This window comes from Chanodichthys erythropterus, chromosome 10, assembly GCF_024489055.1.
Source record: "Chanodichthys erythropterus isolate Z2021 chromosome 10, ASM2448905v1, whole genome shotgun sequence".
In the NCBI taxonomy this organism is placed as follows: domain Eukaryota; kingdom Metazoa; phylum Chordata; class Actinopteri; order Cypriniformes; family Xenocyprididae; genus Chanodichthys; species Chanodichthys erythropterus.
The window spans coordinates 26791742-26810020 of record NC_090230.1 but is presented as its reverse complement, the minus strand read 5'-3'; the positions used below and the strand labels follow the sequence as shown (position 1 = coordinate 26810020).

At 38.7% G+C, this 18279-nt stretch overlaps 1 protein-coding gene across 32 annotated transcripts in view; it reads right to left on the bottom strand.

Annotated features, from left to right (window-relative positions):
- Positions 1 to 18279, bottom strand: part of ptprsa (protein tyrosine phosphatase receptor type Sa) — a 210268-nt gene that overhangs the window by 39620 nt on the left and 152369 nt on the right. For 16 of the 32 annotated variants that reach the window (XM_067396814.1, XM_067396816.1, XM_067396792.1 and 13 more), the window contains 5 exons: positions 13796 to 14122; positions 9870 to 10063; positions 8177 to 8203; positions 5003 to 5059; positions 4806 to 4923 (listed from right to left, as the gene is read on the bottom strand). In XM_067396814.1, coding sequence (XP_067252915.1) covers positions 4806 to 4923; positions 5003 to 5059; positions 8177 to 8203; positions 9870 to 10063; positions 13796 to 14122 — 723 coding nt within the window. The remainder of the gene's footprint in view (positions 1 to 4805; positions 4924 to 5002; positions 5060 to 8176; positions 8204 to 9869; positions 10064 to 13795; positions 14123 to 18279) is intronic. The other 16 variants (XM_067396801.1, XM_067396806.1, XM_067396811.1 and 13 more) reach the window with 2 other exon arrangements.

The window sequence follows — 18279 nt, the reverse complement described above, 5'->3', positions numbered from 1 at the left end:
GAAAAAAAGGAGAGCTGATGAAGGTGACGGGGAAACATGGCAATCTGCCGCAGCGAGAGGACAACGAGGGTCAGAGACGGCGTGATTGTAGCCCGCTTCCCCTCGCCAACAGCACTCCAGTCCACTCCACTGGACGACACACAATCCTCTCCACAGGACCACAGGCACGTTTCCCATTAGGCCTTGCATTAACGGCCACTGTTGACCCACAGCCACTGATTAAGATAGGATTGCGTTTCACGCTCACACCCGCCCTTTCCTACTTCCCTCTCACTCTCTGTCCTTCTCATTTCCAGCAGAGGAGAAGCACCAGAGCTGCCGCGAAAAAGAACAAAATAAAATAACCTTCAGCTAACATGCAATTAACCTGCCGACAGGACTTACAGTGAGTTATATTAGGCGTATAAAGCACGACTGCCAGCTGACATGACTTAGCCCTGAGAAAACTGCAGCGCTGCATTCTGGGTTGAACTGATATCAAAATATACAAAAGACAAGGGCAAAACTGACCAAATATGTCTGAATATAACCGTCCGACTTAATGTCCTCAGCACAGGATGACAAAAGGTCAAAATAATTAAAAGTTTTTGATTAATTATTTCTTGTGTACTGTAGAAAAATTAAAGGAACACACCACAAGAGACCATATTTTACAGCGATTTTACCATGTTGAAGGTATGTAGGCACATTAGCATGATGCAAAGCATTTCATGGCTTATAAAGGTAATAGGCACAAATGTTCAATAATTCAAACACATGTTAATTATTGCAATAAACAATATCACCTATTTTACGTTTCTTAAAACATTAATTAATCAAATCAGATTTGATAAGACTAATGATAATCACAATAAATAAAATTGGCTTACAGTTGCCATGCAACGTAGCACCTAATATAGATTTCAAACACAGCTGATTCAATCTAATTTTAGAGCTGGAACACAATAATGCCTGTTTGTAATCCCATAATCCAAAAAATGCAGTCTACAGAAAGTTCAACTCCATGCCACAGTATCCTGTCATCAGACGCTATTAGACAAGAAGCTCCAGAGACCAACAAGGAGCTTCACTCTCCACAATCAGGACTGGAGCAAGTGGCCCTAAGTGGACCAATTAATTGAAGAGAATAACCACAGTGCCGGGAGGATTGTGAGTCATCCAGACTCTCTGGTCCCCGAGCCGTGGCGGCCGTCCAAGCGGGCACTCGTGAAGAACACCTCCAGCCTCTGCATTAGCATGCAATCTGCTCATCTCCCACAAGGATGAAGGGAGACAGGAGGAAATTAAAAACAGGAAGGCTTGTACTTGATCGGAATCTGGCCTAGGGACGTCTAAACTTAAAGACGTTGCAGTTTGTGTTTAATGCACATGGAATTGCGAATGATAAGGCGTATTAGCGACGAAGGGTTTGACAGCGCACACATCAATCAGTCTGTCTGCTCCGAAACGAGAACAGAATCAATCATTTCCATGTTGTTCCTCTTGGACAACAGACAACATCAATTAGATCGATACAAGGACATCTGCTTTGAGATCAAGGCACGGTTAACCGATAACGCAGCTCTTTGAATGCAACATTAATAATGTCCATCAATATGGCTGACACATACTTCATGATACAACAATGACAAATTTTTATTATTTCTTTTTTTTGCATTTGTACCAGTGTTATTTTGGTATCATTAATATACTATTATACACTGACATTATGACCACCTTCCTAATATTGTGTTAGTCCCACTTTTGCTGCCAAAACAGCCCTGACCCGTCGAGGCATGGACTCCTCTAGACCCCTGAAGGTCTGCTGTGGTATCTGCACCAAGATGTTAGCAGCAGATCCTTTAAGTCCTGTAAGTTGCGAGGTGGAGCCTCCATGGATTGGAAGTGGACAGGGGTCAGCATGGTCACCCTGACTGGTCTGCAGCTATGCAGCTCCATACGCAACAAACTGTGATGAACTGTGTATTCTGACACCTTTCTATAAGAACCAGCATTAACTTCTTGAGCAATTTGATCTACAGTAGCTGTTGGATTGGACCACACGGGCCAGCCTTCGCTCCCCACGTGCATCAATGAGCCTCGGACCCATGACCCTGTCGCCGGTTCACCAATGTTCCTTCCTTGGAACACTTTTGATAGATACTGACCACTGCAGACCAGGAACACCCCACAAGAGCTGCAGTTTTGGAGATGCTCTGATCCAGTCGTCTAGCATTCACAATTTAGTCCTTGTCAAACTCGCTCAAATCCTTAGGCTTGCTCATTTTTCCTGCTTCTAACACATCAACTTTGAGGACAAAATGTTCACTTGCTGCCTAATATATCCACCCACTAACAGGTGCTGTAATGAAGAGATAATCAGTGTTATTCACTTCACCTGTCAGTGCTCATAATGTTATGCCTGATCGGTGTAATTTATATTAATTAATTAATTTAGTTGAAGTAATTTTGCTGTGTTTTTGTCATTTTTATTAGTTTTAGTTTTTTGGTTTTAAATATATAGTTTTTACTTCAGTTTTAGTTATTTTAGTACTTTACATTGAACTAAACAAAATTGAGAAATGTTGCCTACAAGCAACTAGCTAAAATAAAATAAGTTGTAATGACGTTTTTATGGTTTTAGTTAACAATAATAGCTAATCTGAACCACTGAAAATACTAATATGCGCTCTAGTGCACATTATTCCGCCACTTGAAACTTGAATGATGGCTCGGCGTGACTGTTGAGCCTGACTGACGGGCTTCGCGGTGCAGAGTCGCTGTTCTGAAGTGTATCTCCGACATGCAGAATGGCAGCTCGGGGACGGACGGCACTCTCAGATGACAGGCGGCCTTGCGGAAGGTTTCGGGTTTGAAAGAGGCGGGTCGGCCCTTATCAATACAATAAGGCAGGGGCTTAAATTGTCTGACAGCATTATGTAGCAGAAATGAGGCATGAAAGTGCCCCGGAGTGGCTCCTCTGAGCCCCATTGGTCAAGCTTCCCCTCTGTTCTGGCACATGAAAGAGCGCAATGCCACTTCTTTAAGTAGGGCTGAGTCTGCTCTTGTTTATTTATTTATTTCTTTTGTCTGCTGTAAGCGTTTCGCCACACTTTCGGAGGCGGGAAGCACAGGGACATCCTTCCTTTGAGCCGGCGACTGCGCCACATCACTGCGTGAGGGAGAGGGTGAGAGATAGGTGATGAGAATGACATGCATATGTGGCGGGACTGTCACACTTGACACCTGCGATCGCCACACCTGTCTCGTCAGCGGCTGGAGTTTGAGCGCTAACTGCAGCCGAAAAATGAGCCAGGCTACGACACTACTATTTGATTACCATTATAATATACTGCTTAAAAGGTACTTATCATGAGAATATCATGGCATTATCATGATGGCGGAGTCCAAAATTCACTAGCATGGTATTCACTTTTCTATAGCGTACTGGTAATACCATGGTGCATTTAAGAAAGGAAAACCTCCTAAATTCTAACAGTAGGGATGTATACAACATTTATTTTTAAATCAACTTGTTGGTTGGTTGTCAGGTGGATCAGGTATGATCAGGCAGGATTACAGCAAACTCTTCATAGCGCTATTTAAAGGGATAGTTCACCCAAAAATGAAAATTTGATGTTTATCTGCTTACCCCCAGGGTGCATCCATGATGTAGCTTTGTTTCTTCAGTAGAACACAATGATGATTTTTAACTCCAACCGTTGCCGTCTGTCAGTCTTATAATTCGTGGTATGGTAACACAATCTTTAAGAGTCAAAAAACATGCACAGACAAATCCAGATTAAACCCTGCGGCTCGTGACGATACATTGATGTCCTAAGACTCCAAACGATCGGTTTGTGTGAGAAAACGAACAGTATTTATATAATTTTTTTTAACTCTAATACACCACTATGTCCAAATGCGTTCAGCACTCGGTTAGTGAGGTCACAAACCAATCGTTTCGTGTCTCAGGACATCAATGTGTCGACACAAGCCGCAGGGTTTAATTTGTCTATGCATGTTTTTTGACTCTTATAGATGAAGTTCCCATTGACACGCATTATACGACTGACAATGGTTGGAGTTAAAAATCATCATTTGTGTTCTACTGAAGAAACAAAGTCACCTACATCTTGAATGCCCTGGGGGTAAGCAGATAAACATCAAATTTCCATTTTTGGGTGAACTATCCCTTTAACAGTCCATCTTAAAACAAAACGCTCATGGCGTTATACAAAAAAAACAAAACGGCGAGAAGCAACACAACAGCCAAAACACGTTGGTCTGCATGTGTTCGGAGATAAAGTACTTATAAGGATATCAAGGCACAAGCACTGCATGGCAATTTACGTCCCTGTATCATCCTAAAAATGCAACGCTCATGACACAAGCAAAAACTCCATCTGCATGTGTACATAAACCAACAATTAGAAAACACTTTGAGTCCAACAGAAATTAGCTTGAAAGGTGGAAGAATTTAACGATGCTACTTTAGCATGCTGTTAAGCGCACTAAATCACTGCTAGCTGGCTAATCTACTTCTGACCCATCATTATCTTAGACTTTAGCACTCTACATTAGTTCAAGTTTTCTACAAACTAAACTTTCTCCTGCAGTAGCATGCCACATGTGGCTAACCACTAATACACAACCTCAGCTACATTCCCTTATAGTTTTTATGTACTCCAGACACACTATATAGGCCATGTTTGTTTTTTCTTATTCGATTGAAGTCCCTTAAGGTTCATTTTGCTCCTGTAGCCAATAACACCTGGCCCGCGGTGCAATGGAGCTCGGCTAATGATAACGTTATTATTACCGACCTGCTCCCTTCGTCACCACCAGCTTGGGTTTGCTGCGGGCGCCGTCTCCTTTGGTGGTGTAGGCTGCCACGGTGATGGAGTATGTGGTGTCAGGTTGCAGGCCCCCGATGACCATCTCCTGTGTTTAATGGACACGAAGAGGGAAGTTAGCACTATGTTAGGGAACTGATTTTTTTAAAGACTTTACAACATGTCACCTGCACAGGCATGGCGTCAGTTTCCCCTCTTCTCAATGTCACAACCTGCAATCTGTACTGTGCGGGTTTTTTTAAAACGTATTAACCTACTTGCCACATTAATACAGAAAGTGAGATCACATTTCATTTGGGAAACTTTATTACATGTACAGTCAAACCAAAAATTATTCAGACACCTTGAATATTTCATTCATTAATACAGTTTATTCACTAGTTTAAAAAAAAATGGTAATAAAATATGACAAGATCTCAGAGTTAAACTGTGTCAGAAAAAATTAAATCTTAATTATGTCAGATAACACCTAAGCAAAACATGATCAGGTCAAAGTGTGTGAATAATATTTGGTTTCAAATTGTATAGTCCACTGTATGAAGAATTTTTGGGTATAATATGTCACAGTTTACTTTATTTTGCTATCCTCACTTAAATAAATACCCACTGTACCTACTAGTAAAAATATATCCAACATTTTTGATTTGACTGTATGTATTTCATTTCTTTACAAAATAATAATAAATAATAATAGTAACAAATAATTTTATTTATATAATCCACACACACACACACACACACACACACACACACACACACACACACACACACACACACACACACACACACACACACACACACACACACACACACACACACACTAGTTTATATTAGTGTGTGTGTGTGTGTATATATGTTTGTATTGAATATTCTATTAAATATTTTGCTTAACTTTTAATATAAATACTATATTTTATTAAATATATATATATTTTTTTTTCTTAAAAGGTACAATATGTAATAATTTTGGCTGCTAGAGGTCGCTAGAAGCCTATTCAAAACAAAGGCGTAGCTTGATGACGCAAAGTTTTAGAGCTGAATCTTGGGACATGTGATCTTCACCTCAACGGATGGTGCAAAAGACTAGGGATAGGACTCGGGCAGAAATCATGTTCATGGATGTGATTATTAACGATACTGTAGTATGAAGCAGAGCAGGAGCGAGTGTTGTGGAGCTGAACGAGGAGCTGGAGCGATTGATCAACAAACGCCTCACGAGCAGCGGGACTTTTATTATGATACAGTCGCCGGCGTCGCTGTCGCTTTTCCGGTCATGAGTGTGAGGTAACGCAGCTCTGTTTATCATATTAGATACATTTGAGAGTGTTGAAAATGATGTTATAATGTTACTCTGTGCGTTCACTCGGCGGCTGCTGTGAGACACTGTTACACACTGCAGTAAGATAGATCCATTTTACAATATCAGATTAAATGCTGGATGATTGTGTTGATAAATGACATGCAATTAATTTTAAAACATATTGTATGATGGAGAAAATGATGGATTACAGTTAATACAAATAATTATGTCTATTAAAATGTGTAATATTTTAAAGCATCTTTGGTGTTTCCATGGTTTCTACAAAATAAAAGCGGAAACCGAGGGTAACGCGGGTATGACGCCATTGACAGGCGGCGACTCACACATCCCGGAGCCTTGATTTACAAATATTTGGAAACATTTGGGATATTGTAAGTACTCAAGTGAACAAAATATATAACACTGGCCTAGTGGTTTTTGGATATTTTACTGCAAAATCTTACATATTGCACCTTTAAGGTTCATTAAGCTCCTGTACCATTATTAATGTATTTATTGCAAATTTTAATTATTAGATATAATGATAATAAACAATTTTCCCTAAATAGAAAACACACCAATAAATTATTATTTTTTATTTATTGTTTATTATTTATTAATTATATATAGATAAATTATATATAATATATATACTGATTTAATATTAAATGTAATATTATATATAAATTTAATTTATTTACAAATATACATAATAGTAACAGTTTATATAATTCATACATGCACACATATAATATATATATTATAATATAAATAAATAATTTACATACGCACATATAATTTATTTATATATATATATATTTAAAAAATTACATTTACAGTAGTGTATGTTTTCTATTGTTTATATTTATGTGTTAAATATTTCAAAACATTAAAATGAACAAATATTATATATTATTGAATACTGTAAAGTATTTTTATGTTCTTTAAGGTTCATTTTTCTCTTTTGTATCATAATTAATGTAATTTTACACAATTTAATGATATATCTATAAAATGGTGTAGTTATTGTATATCATCTGCTATCTGTCACACACACACACACACACACACACACACACACACACACACACACACACACACACACACACACACACACACACACACACACACACACACACACACACACACACACATCTCTCTATATATAATTATATTATCATATTATAAATATTTCAATATTTTGATTAATAATATATAAATATATATTATAAAGATATATACTGCAGTGTGGAGGATTATTATTGGTATTTAGCATCTTATCCAGTGTGACCAGGTTATTGATTCTGATTCCCGCTCATCTATAACACATGTCTGTGAATTAATTCAACAGAGTCTGAGCAAACAGAGCGTCAGAGTAATGAATTTCTCGAGGTTGGCTGGTAAGCTGTGCGCACACACACACACACACACACACACACACACACACACACACACACACACACACACACACACACACACACACACACACACACACACACACACACACACACACACGCCCTTCTGACGGGCCCCTATTTTCCAATATTTCACGTGAAAGCGAGTGAGCTTTGATCAGCGCACATGACGGAGAGGAAATTAATGCCAAGCGCTTGTGGAGAATAAAGCACCTGCGAGTCCCGCAGCTCAGAGAGAACTGAGCTTCACATCCAACCTGTTCATGCAGTCTTTGGGTTACACAAATGATCCATTTATAAAAATAAATAAAACACCATTTCTTTGTGAAGACACATCATCACAGCACAAAACACACTCGTCCATGCCAAGCATAAAAGAGCACTGATGTTACATCATTTCCCTGTGCACCATTAATATGTTTCTATCACACACACACAATGGTAGTGAGGTTGCATTAGTTGTTTTCTCTCTGTGACAAAAATCAGCTCATTATAGAAATCTCACAATGCAAGAAAACTCTTTACATGAGCCTGAAAGTGTCAATCATTTTCTTATCATGATTAGTTGTGGGTTTAGGGTCTGATGTAACTTCACAGCTTCTCACATCACAGACAGCCATACTCACGTATTCAGCTGTGTCGTCCATTTCCCACTAACATCCCCCACCCGGGAGGAGAAAGAGGGAGGGCGGTTTAAAAGAGAGGGAAAAGACAGACAGACAGAAAGAAAGAGAGGAAAGTGTAAGACGAAACAAGGTAAAAGTGCCAAGGAAATGGACGAACGGCAGAGTGTTTTAAAGTAGGTCAGTGTGGATTAGGGTGAAAAAAATCATGAAGATTGAAGACGAGGCAGGAAATTGAGTGGCCGCCGCTATCTGAACATGTCATTCCTGCAGTTTTTTTTTCTTGCCATTTTATTTGGTAAGAGTATAAAAATGTCTGTTTTCGAGTTTGATATCCGATCATAACTTCTAAGAAATATGCAAAGAGATGTCATATGCAATGTAAAATTTATTTGATGTATAAAAAAATTTTACAGCAAAAAAATATTTTTAGTTACATTTTTCACATGAATATTTAAAATGAATGAATAAGACACAACTATTTATTAACTTATTTACACTGAAAAACTTGCAATATTTTACCTCACAATATTTTTACACTGAGAATTTTTAAGTTATTGAAAAAGATATTTAAATTGTTAATAATGTATTCATAAATATAAAAAAAAAATCAGTTATATTTTTCACATGAATATTTAAAACAAATTAATTATACATGACTTTATGGACTTAATTTCACTGAAAAAATAAATTTGTGACTAAAACAAACAAAAAAAAAAAGAAAAAATAAAACTTTTACCTCACAATACTAATATTTATATATTGAACAGATATTTAAATTAATGGTTTGTTCAAAAAGTATTAGAAAGTTGTATATATTTATTAAATATTTAAAAATTATTTAAGATGAGATGACAAAATATTTACTAAATTATTTTTATTTACTAATATATAAAATATACTATAATACTAATGACACTTTCTATTCGTAAAATCCAATTCAGTAGTCCACTGCAGATAAAGAGAAACAAACAAGTAAAAGATCGCAATCCGTCTCCGTTTGTACAGAATAAACATAGAATCATTGTATCATGACCCATATATCAGTAGAATATCAACCGATTCCCACTTACTGATGACTGTAAACGAGTCTGTCATAAACATAAGAGGCATAAATTCACAAGCTTTAGTCACGGTTTGTTCAAAGCTGTAATATTTGCAGCTGTGAGGAGAATAAGGCGCCTCGTATCTGTAATTTCACTGCTGTTTTCATGACAGAAGCTTGTATTATAATTTTAGGTTGCAGCCAGAGGCGCTTGGTTGCTTTTTCTTCTTTCTTTTTTTTGTTTTTTTTTTTGCCTCTTGTGCTTTTAAATCAAGTCTGAATTGTGACCGCAATGCTCAAGTGCCTCGTGTTTTTGTGGAGCTCTCGGGGCATTTAATACGGCAGACATAATCAGCTTTTGTTGACTTTATCTATGACACTAGAGCCTTAGAGGTTAAACTTATTAGAGGTTTGACTAAACCGTGCAATTCTAATGGCTGATAAGATGTTTTGGACTGCTTTTGGAAAGCATTCTAGAGGCTATAAAAGAACTTCACAGATGAAATTATTTATAAAAGGATTTTCATACATTTGTTGCAGTGGCCATGTGTGCATTTAACATTTTGCTGCAACAGGACCATAAAAATAGCTTATTGGCTACCAGTTAACTAGCCGTTTTTTCCCGAAACATTAATAATCGCGCTAACATACCTGTGCGTCGGCTAGCATGACGTCCTTGATGAGGGGCAGGCCGCGGGATTCACCGTTCTCGACACGGACGTAGTGCACCTGGTACCCTCGGATCTGCCCGTGCTGTTTCCCTGGCAACAGGGAGCGCCACATCACCTTGATGGCGGTGGAGTTGAGCACCTCGACCTCCACACGTCGAGGGGGGGCCCCAGGCACTGCGGTGGGAAAAGATGACGCGCCATGAGGGATTGAATGGATCAAAAAGTCAATCAAAATTTGTTTTATAATCAAAACACATTTATTAGTATCTTAAGTCTTTAATGAACACAGTTAAGACACAATCACCACTCACTAGTTTAGACATTTTTCACTTTTTTACCAACTTTAGGAGCCAGTTTTGAAAATATTTCTTCCCTGATGAGACTCTAAACCACTTGGATTTGAAGGAAACATGTTTTTCTACCAATCCACCAATTTTCTTCATGATTGGGAAACAAAAAAAAAAAAAGAATCAAAATTTGTGTTTGCAAATCAAAACACATTTATGGGTATCTTTAGTTATTAATGAACAATTAAGACACAATTACCACTCAATGGTTTAGACATTTTTTACTTTTTACCAACTTTAGGGGCCCATTTTGTCAACTGCCTAGGGCCTCGGTCTTTGAGGCGAGGCCTCCATAACCGTAACATTCCCTAATCGGTAGTCCACCAGTCAAGATGAGCAGCAAAATACTAGGCTCTTTGTGCATTGGATATAGATGAATTGTCACTCACCCATAATGAAACCAATTATTTTCACTGTATCAAAGTGGCTCCCACCTTCAGGACATACAGTATGAAAACAATGGGATCAGTGACTTTAAGTCACTGAATTATGATGGAGCCGAAATAAACACCTTTGAGGGCTGCTAAGCAAAAGGCTAAACAGGCATGCAAAGAAGTGCAGCTCATAATGAAGGTGTTTGAGTTTTCATTATATATTTTGGAGTGATTGTAATGTATTCTGCCAATCAGCGTCATTTCGGGATAGATCATTTGCTGGATTATTATGAGTGTAAAAGAGCATCTGTCATCATGTCCAGATTGTAGTCACTTTGAATTCACACATACAGTGAATGACATCACGTCTGGAGCCGACTAGCAAAATAGTAAAGTAAAAGGAAAGAAATCTGTGTTCAAAGTCAAAGAGAAAACACACTATAGCATTTGAATGTTTCAAAAACATCCTTCAACTCTCTGTATCTTCTAAATTCTGCTAATGTGTACATTATTGCTCTAATTTCAGTCTTCGTAAATACTGTTGTTATATTTATTGAAAAATAAGCATATTTTTATGAAGAAATTAAGTAGGCTTATATCTTCTTAGTAGTTTGCCTCTTTCACTAGCAGTTAATTTGTGTATATTGTGCATATTTGAGGTATTGAACTGCGATTTATAATATGACAATATAGTCTACAGTGCTTCAATAGGAGGGGGAAATCCTGTCCAAAGGAAAAAACAAACAAACAAATAAAAAAAACGATTAAGGCTCTGATGTTAATTTTCTGAAGTTTTGTCTGTGAAGTGTTGATCTGTAATTATTTTTTGGCTATGTAATGTTTTTTTATTTTACTGCATAGAGTAGGCAAAACTGTTGGTGGGTGTGTTACTGTAAATTAATTATCAAACAAATTATTTATTATTTATACAAAACAAATGATGGCCATGATAGCATCCTCAACAAACAAATAAGAGATTATCTTAGTTAAAGTTTGAGTAATATGGAAAAATATATATATAAAAATATATATAAAAGTGTGTATATAGCAGATGTTTAATAAAAAGGTTAGGAATCATATTTGTTTTAAATGCTTTTTATTAGGAGGGGTGTGGCTCAGGGGGCCTCCAACATAAATTTTGCCTAGGGCCTTCCAATGTCTAGAACTGGCCCTGTAGGGACATAAAAGAGACAAAAAAGTCAATCAAAATGTGTGTTTTACCATCAAAACACTTTTATTTGTATCTTTAGTCTTTAATTACCACAATTAAGACCCAATTACCACTAATTTGTCTACGCATTTTTCACTTTCTGCCTACTTTAGAGGCTAGTTTTGAAAATATTTCTGTTCTGATGGGACTTCGAACCACTTGGACTTGAAGGGAACATGTTTTTCTACCAATCTACCAATTTGAACAAAGCTAGATATCATGGTTCCTGAGATGATATACCCTTAACATGGCTTCCCAGATGTTTTTTGACTATTAAAAAATATGAAAATGTTTGAATCTGCATGAAATATTTTAAAGTCTCAAATAGCACAAATCTGAGCAAGGGCAATAACATACATCCTTAATTATGTCTGAGTCGAAGCAGGCAGACACATTTGCCAAGAGCTGATCTTATAATGGTACCAATCCCTAATTGAGCACCTTAAGACTGTACAACGCACCCACCTCATAATGACTGAAAAGAAACTAAACCCTAGTGTCTCAGCTAGTATGTACATTCAATTATGTGAAACCAGGTTACTGATTAAGCGCCCATCTTCAGGGACATTTAATCAAATGTAATATCACACCCCCATATACCCGAGCAACCATTTCATCCCCTTCCATTTCACTATCATTCTTATCTGAGCTCTGATCAATTCGCTGTCTGCAGACCTGCGAGCTAATGAAAATCCTTTTATATGAGGCCTTGATGTTTAATACCTCTGGTCATTCAGTACTGCTGTAAGGAGGAGACCGATTTCCTGGACGGTCAATAAAAGACGCCATAAGGGGATGTACTGTATTTTGGGGCCTGGCTGTACTGTATAAGACACTTTAACAGTACAAGTCTCTCAGGATGTGACTGTCGTAATGTATCGCTACTCAAATAACTCTATGTTGTTGGGTTGGTCAAATAAGATTTCCCATTGGAGGTCTTGGGGAAGCGTTGCCTACCTCTTGACCCGCCTACAGCGGTTGACCAGCCCGTCAAAACCATCCATCGTAGGGTGGCCCACAGCGCCAGTGAAAGGCTGTGCTCCGTATTGATTACTAGCTTGTATTCTGAACTAGCGCTGTCAGTCACAGAGAAAGACTACTGTCACCAGGGAACGTCCGACACAATTTCTTACTCTGGCTGGATTTATTTCATTGCTCATAAGCTGTCCAAGTGCTTTTACAAAGAGATGTGACAGATGAAAATGATGCTAAGTCAATGTTTCCTTCATCACATAATGCTAGTCAATAGATCTGCTCCCAAAAAGAGTGAGCTGTCTACACAGACATATAATCAACATTTCTCACACCTAATCCACCACTTGGATTTATTTTCTCAATAAGCTTGGCCAAAGACCATATAATGTCACTGGGAAAAGACAGTGGCTATAGAAAAGTAAGTGTTTCAGTAACATACAGTTTTTTAGGCATGAAATGAGCTGAAGGAGGCGAAACATTTTTCATGTTGTAAGATTGTATTGTTTTGCATTGAAGCGTAATCTTGGCATGGTATCATGCCTTAAAATGCTGTCTAGGTTGGACATTGAAACAGTGTTTAAATCATTTTAAGAGGCCATTTTACTTTCGTAACATTTTGTTTTGCCTGAACTATCTAAAAAAAACTGCAAAAACTTGTATATTTTCCAGGTAAAATATCTTAAAACAAGATAAATGTACCCGAGAAGCAACATTGCATAAGCTATCAATACTTGTTTTCAGAAAATGTGCCTTTAATATGAACATATTTTTGTCATCACTGGCAGATTTTACGTATAAACAAAATATGCGAGAGCTGTAAGAAAAAACACATTTCTATTCAAGACACAATCAATGAAAACAAGTCTTAGTATCTTACAGTGTTGCTTCTCAAGTAAATTTCTGCTGATTAAAACTTTTAATTATTAAATGTATTTATTTATTTTCATTTTTAAATCAATAAATTTTTTTTAGTGAATAATGTTAGTCAAGATTTCAGTACCGTCCTCGTCCGTGCGGCAGAGCAGCGGCTCGCTCTGGGGGCCCGGACCCACGCTGGTGGAGGCCGCCACGGTGACTCGGTACATAGTCCATTTCTCCAGCCGCTGCAGCTCGATCCGGTCGGCGCTGGACTGCACCGCCGGCTCCTCCACCGGCTCCTCCGCCGGATCCGTGCTGACCTCGGCCCCGCCGCCCACCACCGCGTAGCGCACTATGTACCCGGCCAGCACCCCGTTCTGGCTCTCGGCCGGCGGAGGGCGCCAACTTACCAGCAGGGTGGTGGAGCTGGAGCTGGAGCACTTAATGTCTTGAGGGGGGGCGGAGGGCTCTGCTCAGGTTTGGGAAGGGGGGAGAGGAGGGGTGGAAAACAAAAAACGAAAAGATGGGAAAGAGAAAAAGAAAATGATAAAAGGGAAAAACCAACTGAAAAAAACAAGCAGAGACATACTGAAACAGAAGAAAAAACGAGGAAAACAAAGGGCAAATGCAAACAGAAGAGCTTGGTTTTGAAGGGGTCGGGGTGTTTTGCATGCATGCATAAATATGAAGCATGAAGGTTTAACATTAGCTTGATTTTTGTGTCAAAGATCTAGAAGTAACACCACGGGATGTTGGGCATAAGATACAGATAAAAAAGGGGGTAATTTCAATGGGGTCAGAAAAATAATCTTGTTTTCCATTTGAATTATTTTTTTTCTGACCCCCTTGACATATAAATTTTTTCAGACAACAAGACTATCTTTTTGCTGCTTAAGTTAATGTATCTTTGTTTAAGGAAGTTTCAATATTTGTACTGGAAACGAAGACGAAAATACTAGTGTATAACCGCCTGTATGCAAGCCAAAGATTTAGCCCATCTTTCACAGTAAATACCCTGGGCTCTCAGGATATATTTCCACCATGAGGGAAAAATAGATCATGCTATTTGCATTTGAATGAAGGCCGTTCATTGCGGTATTTCGAGGCGTTTTTGTTGAGCACTTCCCCTGCACATATCAGAAATTACAACGTCTCTGCTGTTCTAAATCAATATAAAAGTCTCGTTTGAAATGCAGAGTCCACGCTTACTAAATGCTTGCGCATATGGATATCGTTTAAAGGCCCGTAACATTTATCTCCGTTGTAAATTGAACATTAAAAGTTACTCTTTCACACTGATCCCTGAAGCTATAAGTAACACAAATGAATGAGGGGGAAACGGACAGACGGGGATAAAATATATTTGTGACTGAAATTCAAATGGATGAGCACCATCGTTGGAAAGCAAAACAAAATCATTCAAAACAGATTACAGGAAAATGAGCAAAACTCTCTGCAAAATAATGGCTGGAAAGAAAATGTTAGGACCTGAAATGTCAACTCAGAAGAATCATGGAAAGCCACCAAGCTTCAAACAGAAAGGAAAACCATTTAAAACGGCAGAAACTAAAACAAAACAACAAACACAAAGCATTTTCCTGTACATTATACGTACCTGACATCTTCAAACACTAATTTTTAAAGACTTTCTTACCACAAGCACCCGATTCGAGGGAGACTATATTTCCCTAGAGTCGGTTGGGTTTGGCCCTCTCCCTCTACTGCTGAGCTCACTGAATACAGCTCAATTCAGACTATTTACGTTCAATTGTTTAGTCCATTTGATGAGTCATGTGGCCTATAAAGTCGGAATGTTTTTGGGGCTGGAGGGAGAGAGCGTTCCCTGTGCTTTCATCAGGCTGCACTATTCACTGTTTACACTAGCCTGAGGGCCCACAAGATTGAGATCAGGGTGCTAGCACCTCACTAACATCCAACTATCCATACCCGTGTAATATAATCCCCCTCAACCAAAGCATTTATTTTCTGAATAAAACCATTCCCTGGTGTGCTTTTGTTTGAGAAACAGTTAACCGATTTGTCCCATCACCAGCCAGCTTTTATCATAGGTGTCACCTGTCCCAGAGTTCAGTGAGCTATGTTATTCAGAGCCCTGTTTATTCACCAAATGGGCTTAATGGATTAAAGTTTTACTGGATTTTCATCTTCCGTTTGAAGATATATTTTGAAGATGTACTTCCTCTCTTGGGGAGTATTTGCATTCAGTTCTCATAAATCGACCTGGTTTGAGTGTGGAAAGAAAGTTTGGTATCAGAGAGTTGCAGAACTACCTAAAGATTGAGACTCATGACTGTATTACACATCAAACACAAAAAGAGCCATGGATTTCAGTGTTACAAAAATGAAATCACTCTTCAAAACCAAGGGTTGTGCCTTAGGACCAAAATAAAAGGTGTTAACTGTAATAATGACTTAATAATCCAGATCCATGCCAAGTGGTGGTGCTGCTACAAAAAAAGCCAACAATTACAGATTTGTTTGGCTCTGTTTGGCTCTGTTAGACACTGCCAACTGACTGAATGTAATAACTGATTGAAAAGACTGGACTTGGCTGAAATGGGACCTCCAAGATGTTCTTGCACCATACCCAACGTGAAGATTGGTGCGGTAACCCTTGCCCCCAGTTTGTGGACCCTCTATGACCATGTTTGAAACCTGAGCATCACTCAATAGCCATTGACTCTTAAGTGCAATTCCCAGAACGCCACTGCCACCCACTTGGTCAAGGCAGGAGTGTCTATCTCCACTAACCCTCAAGAGTTTGGACACATCCCCCAGGGTATTTCAACAAGTGTTGGGGGATATGGAGGGTAAGGTGAGTACTCTCTGCCGGACCAACGCAGGGGCTTTGGTTCTTTGGTTCGTAACTGTGGGCTGACCCACGAACATTGACCTGACTGAGTGTCAACTGAACAGCACTGTACCAAAAAGGAAACAAACACAATACACTTTCCTTTCACGCCTTCATGAGGAAGACCAGTCTGCCAATTGGTGTAGTGCAAAATAGATCTACGAAGAGGAAATTCTGGTGTCGAACGCTTGTATAATCTGCCCAATTAGTGTATAAATGTCTTGGGAACTCTCAGTGAAGACGATGACACTCTTTCTAGATTGCAAAAGGGTATAAGACAGGATATTGCTGGTGTATAAGACAGTTCTGCACCTCAAGGTCAATATATATCTACTTATATGGACTGTCAAGTTGGTTATGTGGCCAACTTCTGAAAGGTGTGATGGCAGACTGGGCTTCCTCTGAACGCAGTCACTTACCTCACGGGAATCCACACTGTAATGTTTATGTGTTAAGTTGAGGGGCATTTGTGCTAAATTGCCTCTAACTGTCCTAGCTTGTCGCCTCCCTGACCTTGATATGGGTAAATCTACACTACTTTAGTTTCTGCTCAAGGGAAGACATCAGCAGATGTAGTGAACCACGTCTCCCATCTGTGCGAGACCCTGCGGGACAAAGTCCCGTAACTCAAGCAAGAAGCCTATGGTCGTCCCACAGGGATACTTACTCTCACCTTTAGTTTAATGGATTTGCTTTGGCAATGCTAAGTGCTGTTGCTGCATGTCGAGCTTGTCACAGAAAATGAAACCCGACATAAGGAGCAAAAAAACCAAATGCTGAGAGCCGTTTCCTCAAGTGTAAACCAAACTGAAATGAAATAAAGTGAACTTAAACCTGTGTACTGAACAGAAATGAATTTAAACCAGGTGACGTCAAGCTGGAGCAGGTGAGCTTTAGTTTCATTTCTGGAGACAAAGTGAAACATACGAAGAGCTAGAAAACAAAAGGGAGGTAAAAAAGTGCACTGCATTGTTCCAGAATACAATATATGAAGACACAAACAGCAGAACGGACATATAGAGATGGAACAGAAGGGGACACACACAGCGTACAACGTGCATTAACAGAGCGCCCCCCAGGGGTAGGGGGAGGTAATACATGCATTCAGTGCCCGCTCTCTCGCGCTCAGGTGTTACGTTGTGTGTCAATGCAGCAGGTTCACTGCATCCCAGCACCCACTCAACCAACCCCATCCCACCCATTCTGCATAGGTAGAAACAGAAGATGAGTTAAAATGGTCCATGTCTGCTGCCATGGCTTTTCTGGCATCTTCCGCCCACTGTAAGTCTAAAGATTTAAACCTACAACTGGAATCTTTAAACCAAAGGAGCATTTAAAGTCAACATGAAAACAAAATGCATTACAATTCTGTGCACAATTCTAAAGAACTAAAATGTCTTGGAAAACTCTTATTTTTCAATTCCAATTCCTTCCAATCGTCCAATCAATTCCTGACTGAATATCCCACTGCACTTAGAAACATATCAGTTATTACAGTATATGAGTTCTGAATGCCATCTCATGTGGACTTTAAACAATTATTATTATTTTTTTTTTACCTTTATACTAAAATAAAAGCGTGAAAAAAGGCCCGGTTTTTAAAGGTGCACATAATTTTTTTCTTTGTTTACCTGGCTTGGAAGGCTTCTGCCAGCTAAACCTTCCACCCCATCATTATTTTTCTGTGCTCAATTTTGGTTTAACTTTTCACTCAAACTGTTATGCTTTCAAATGAAAACCTCTGCATTAAATTG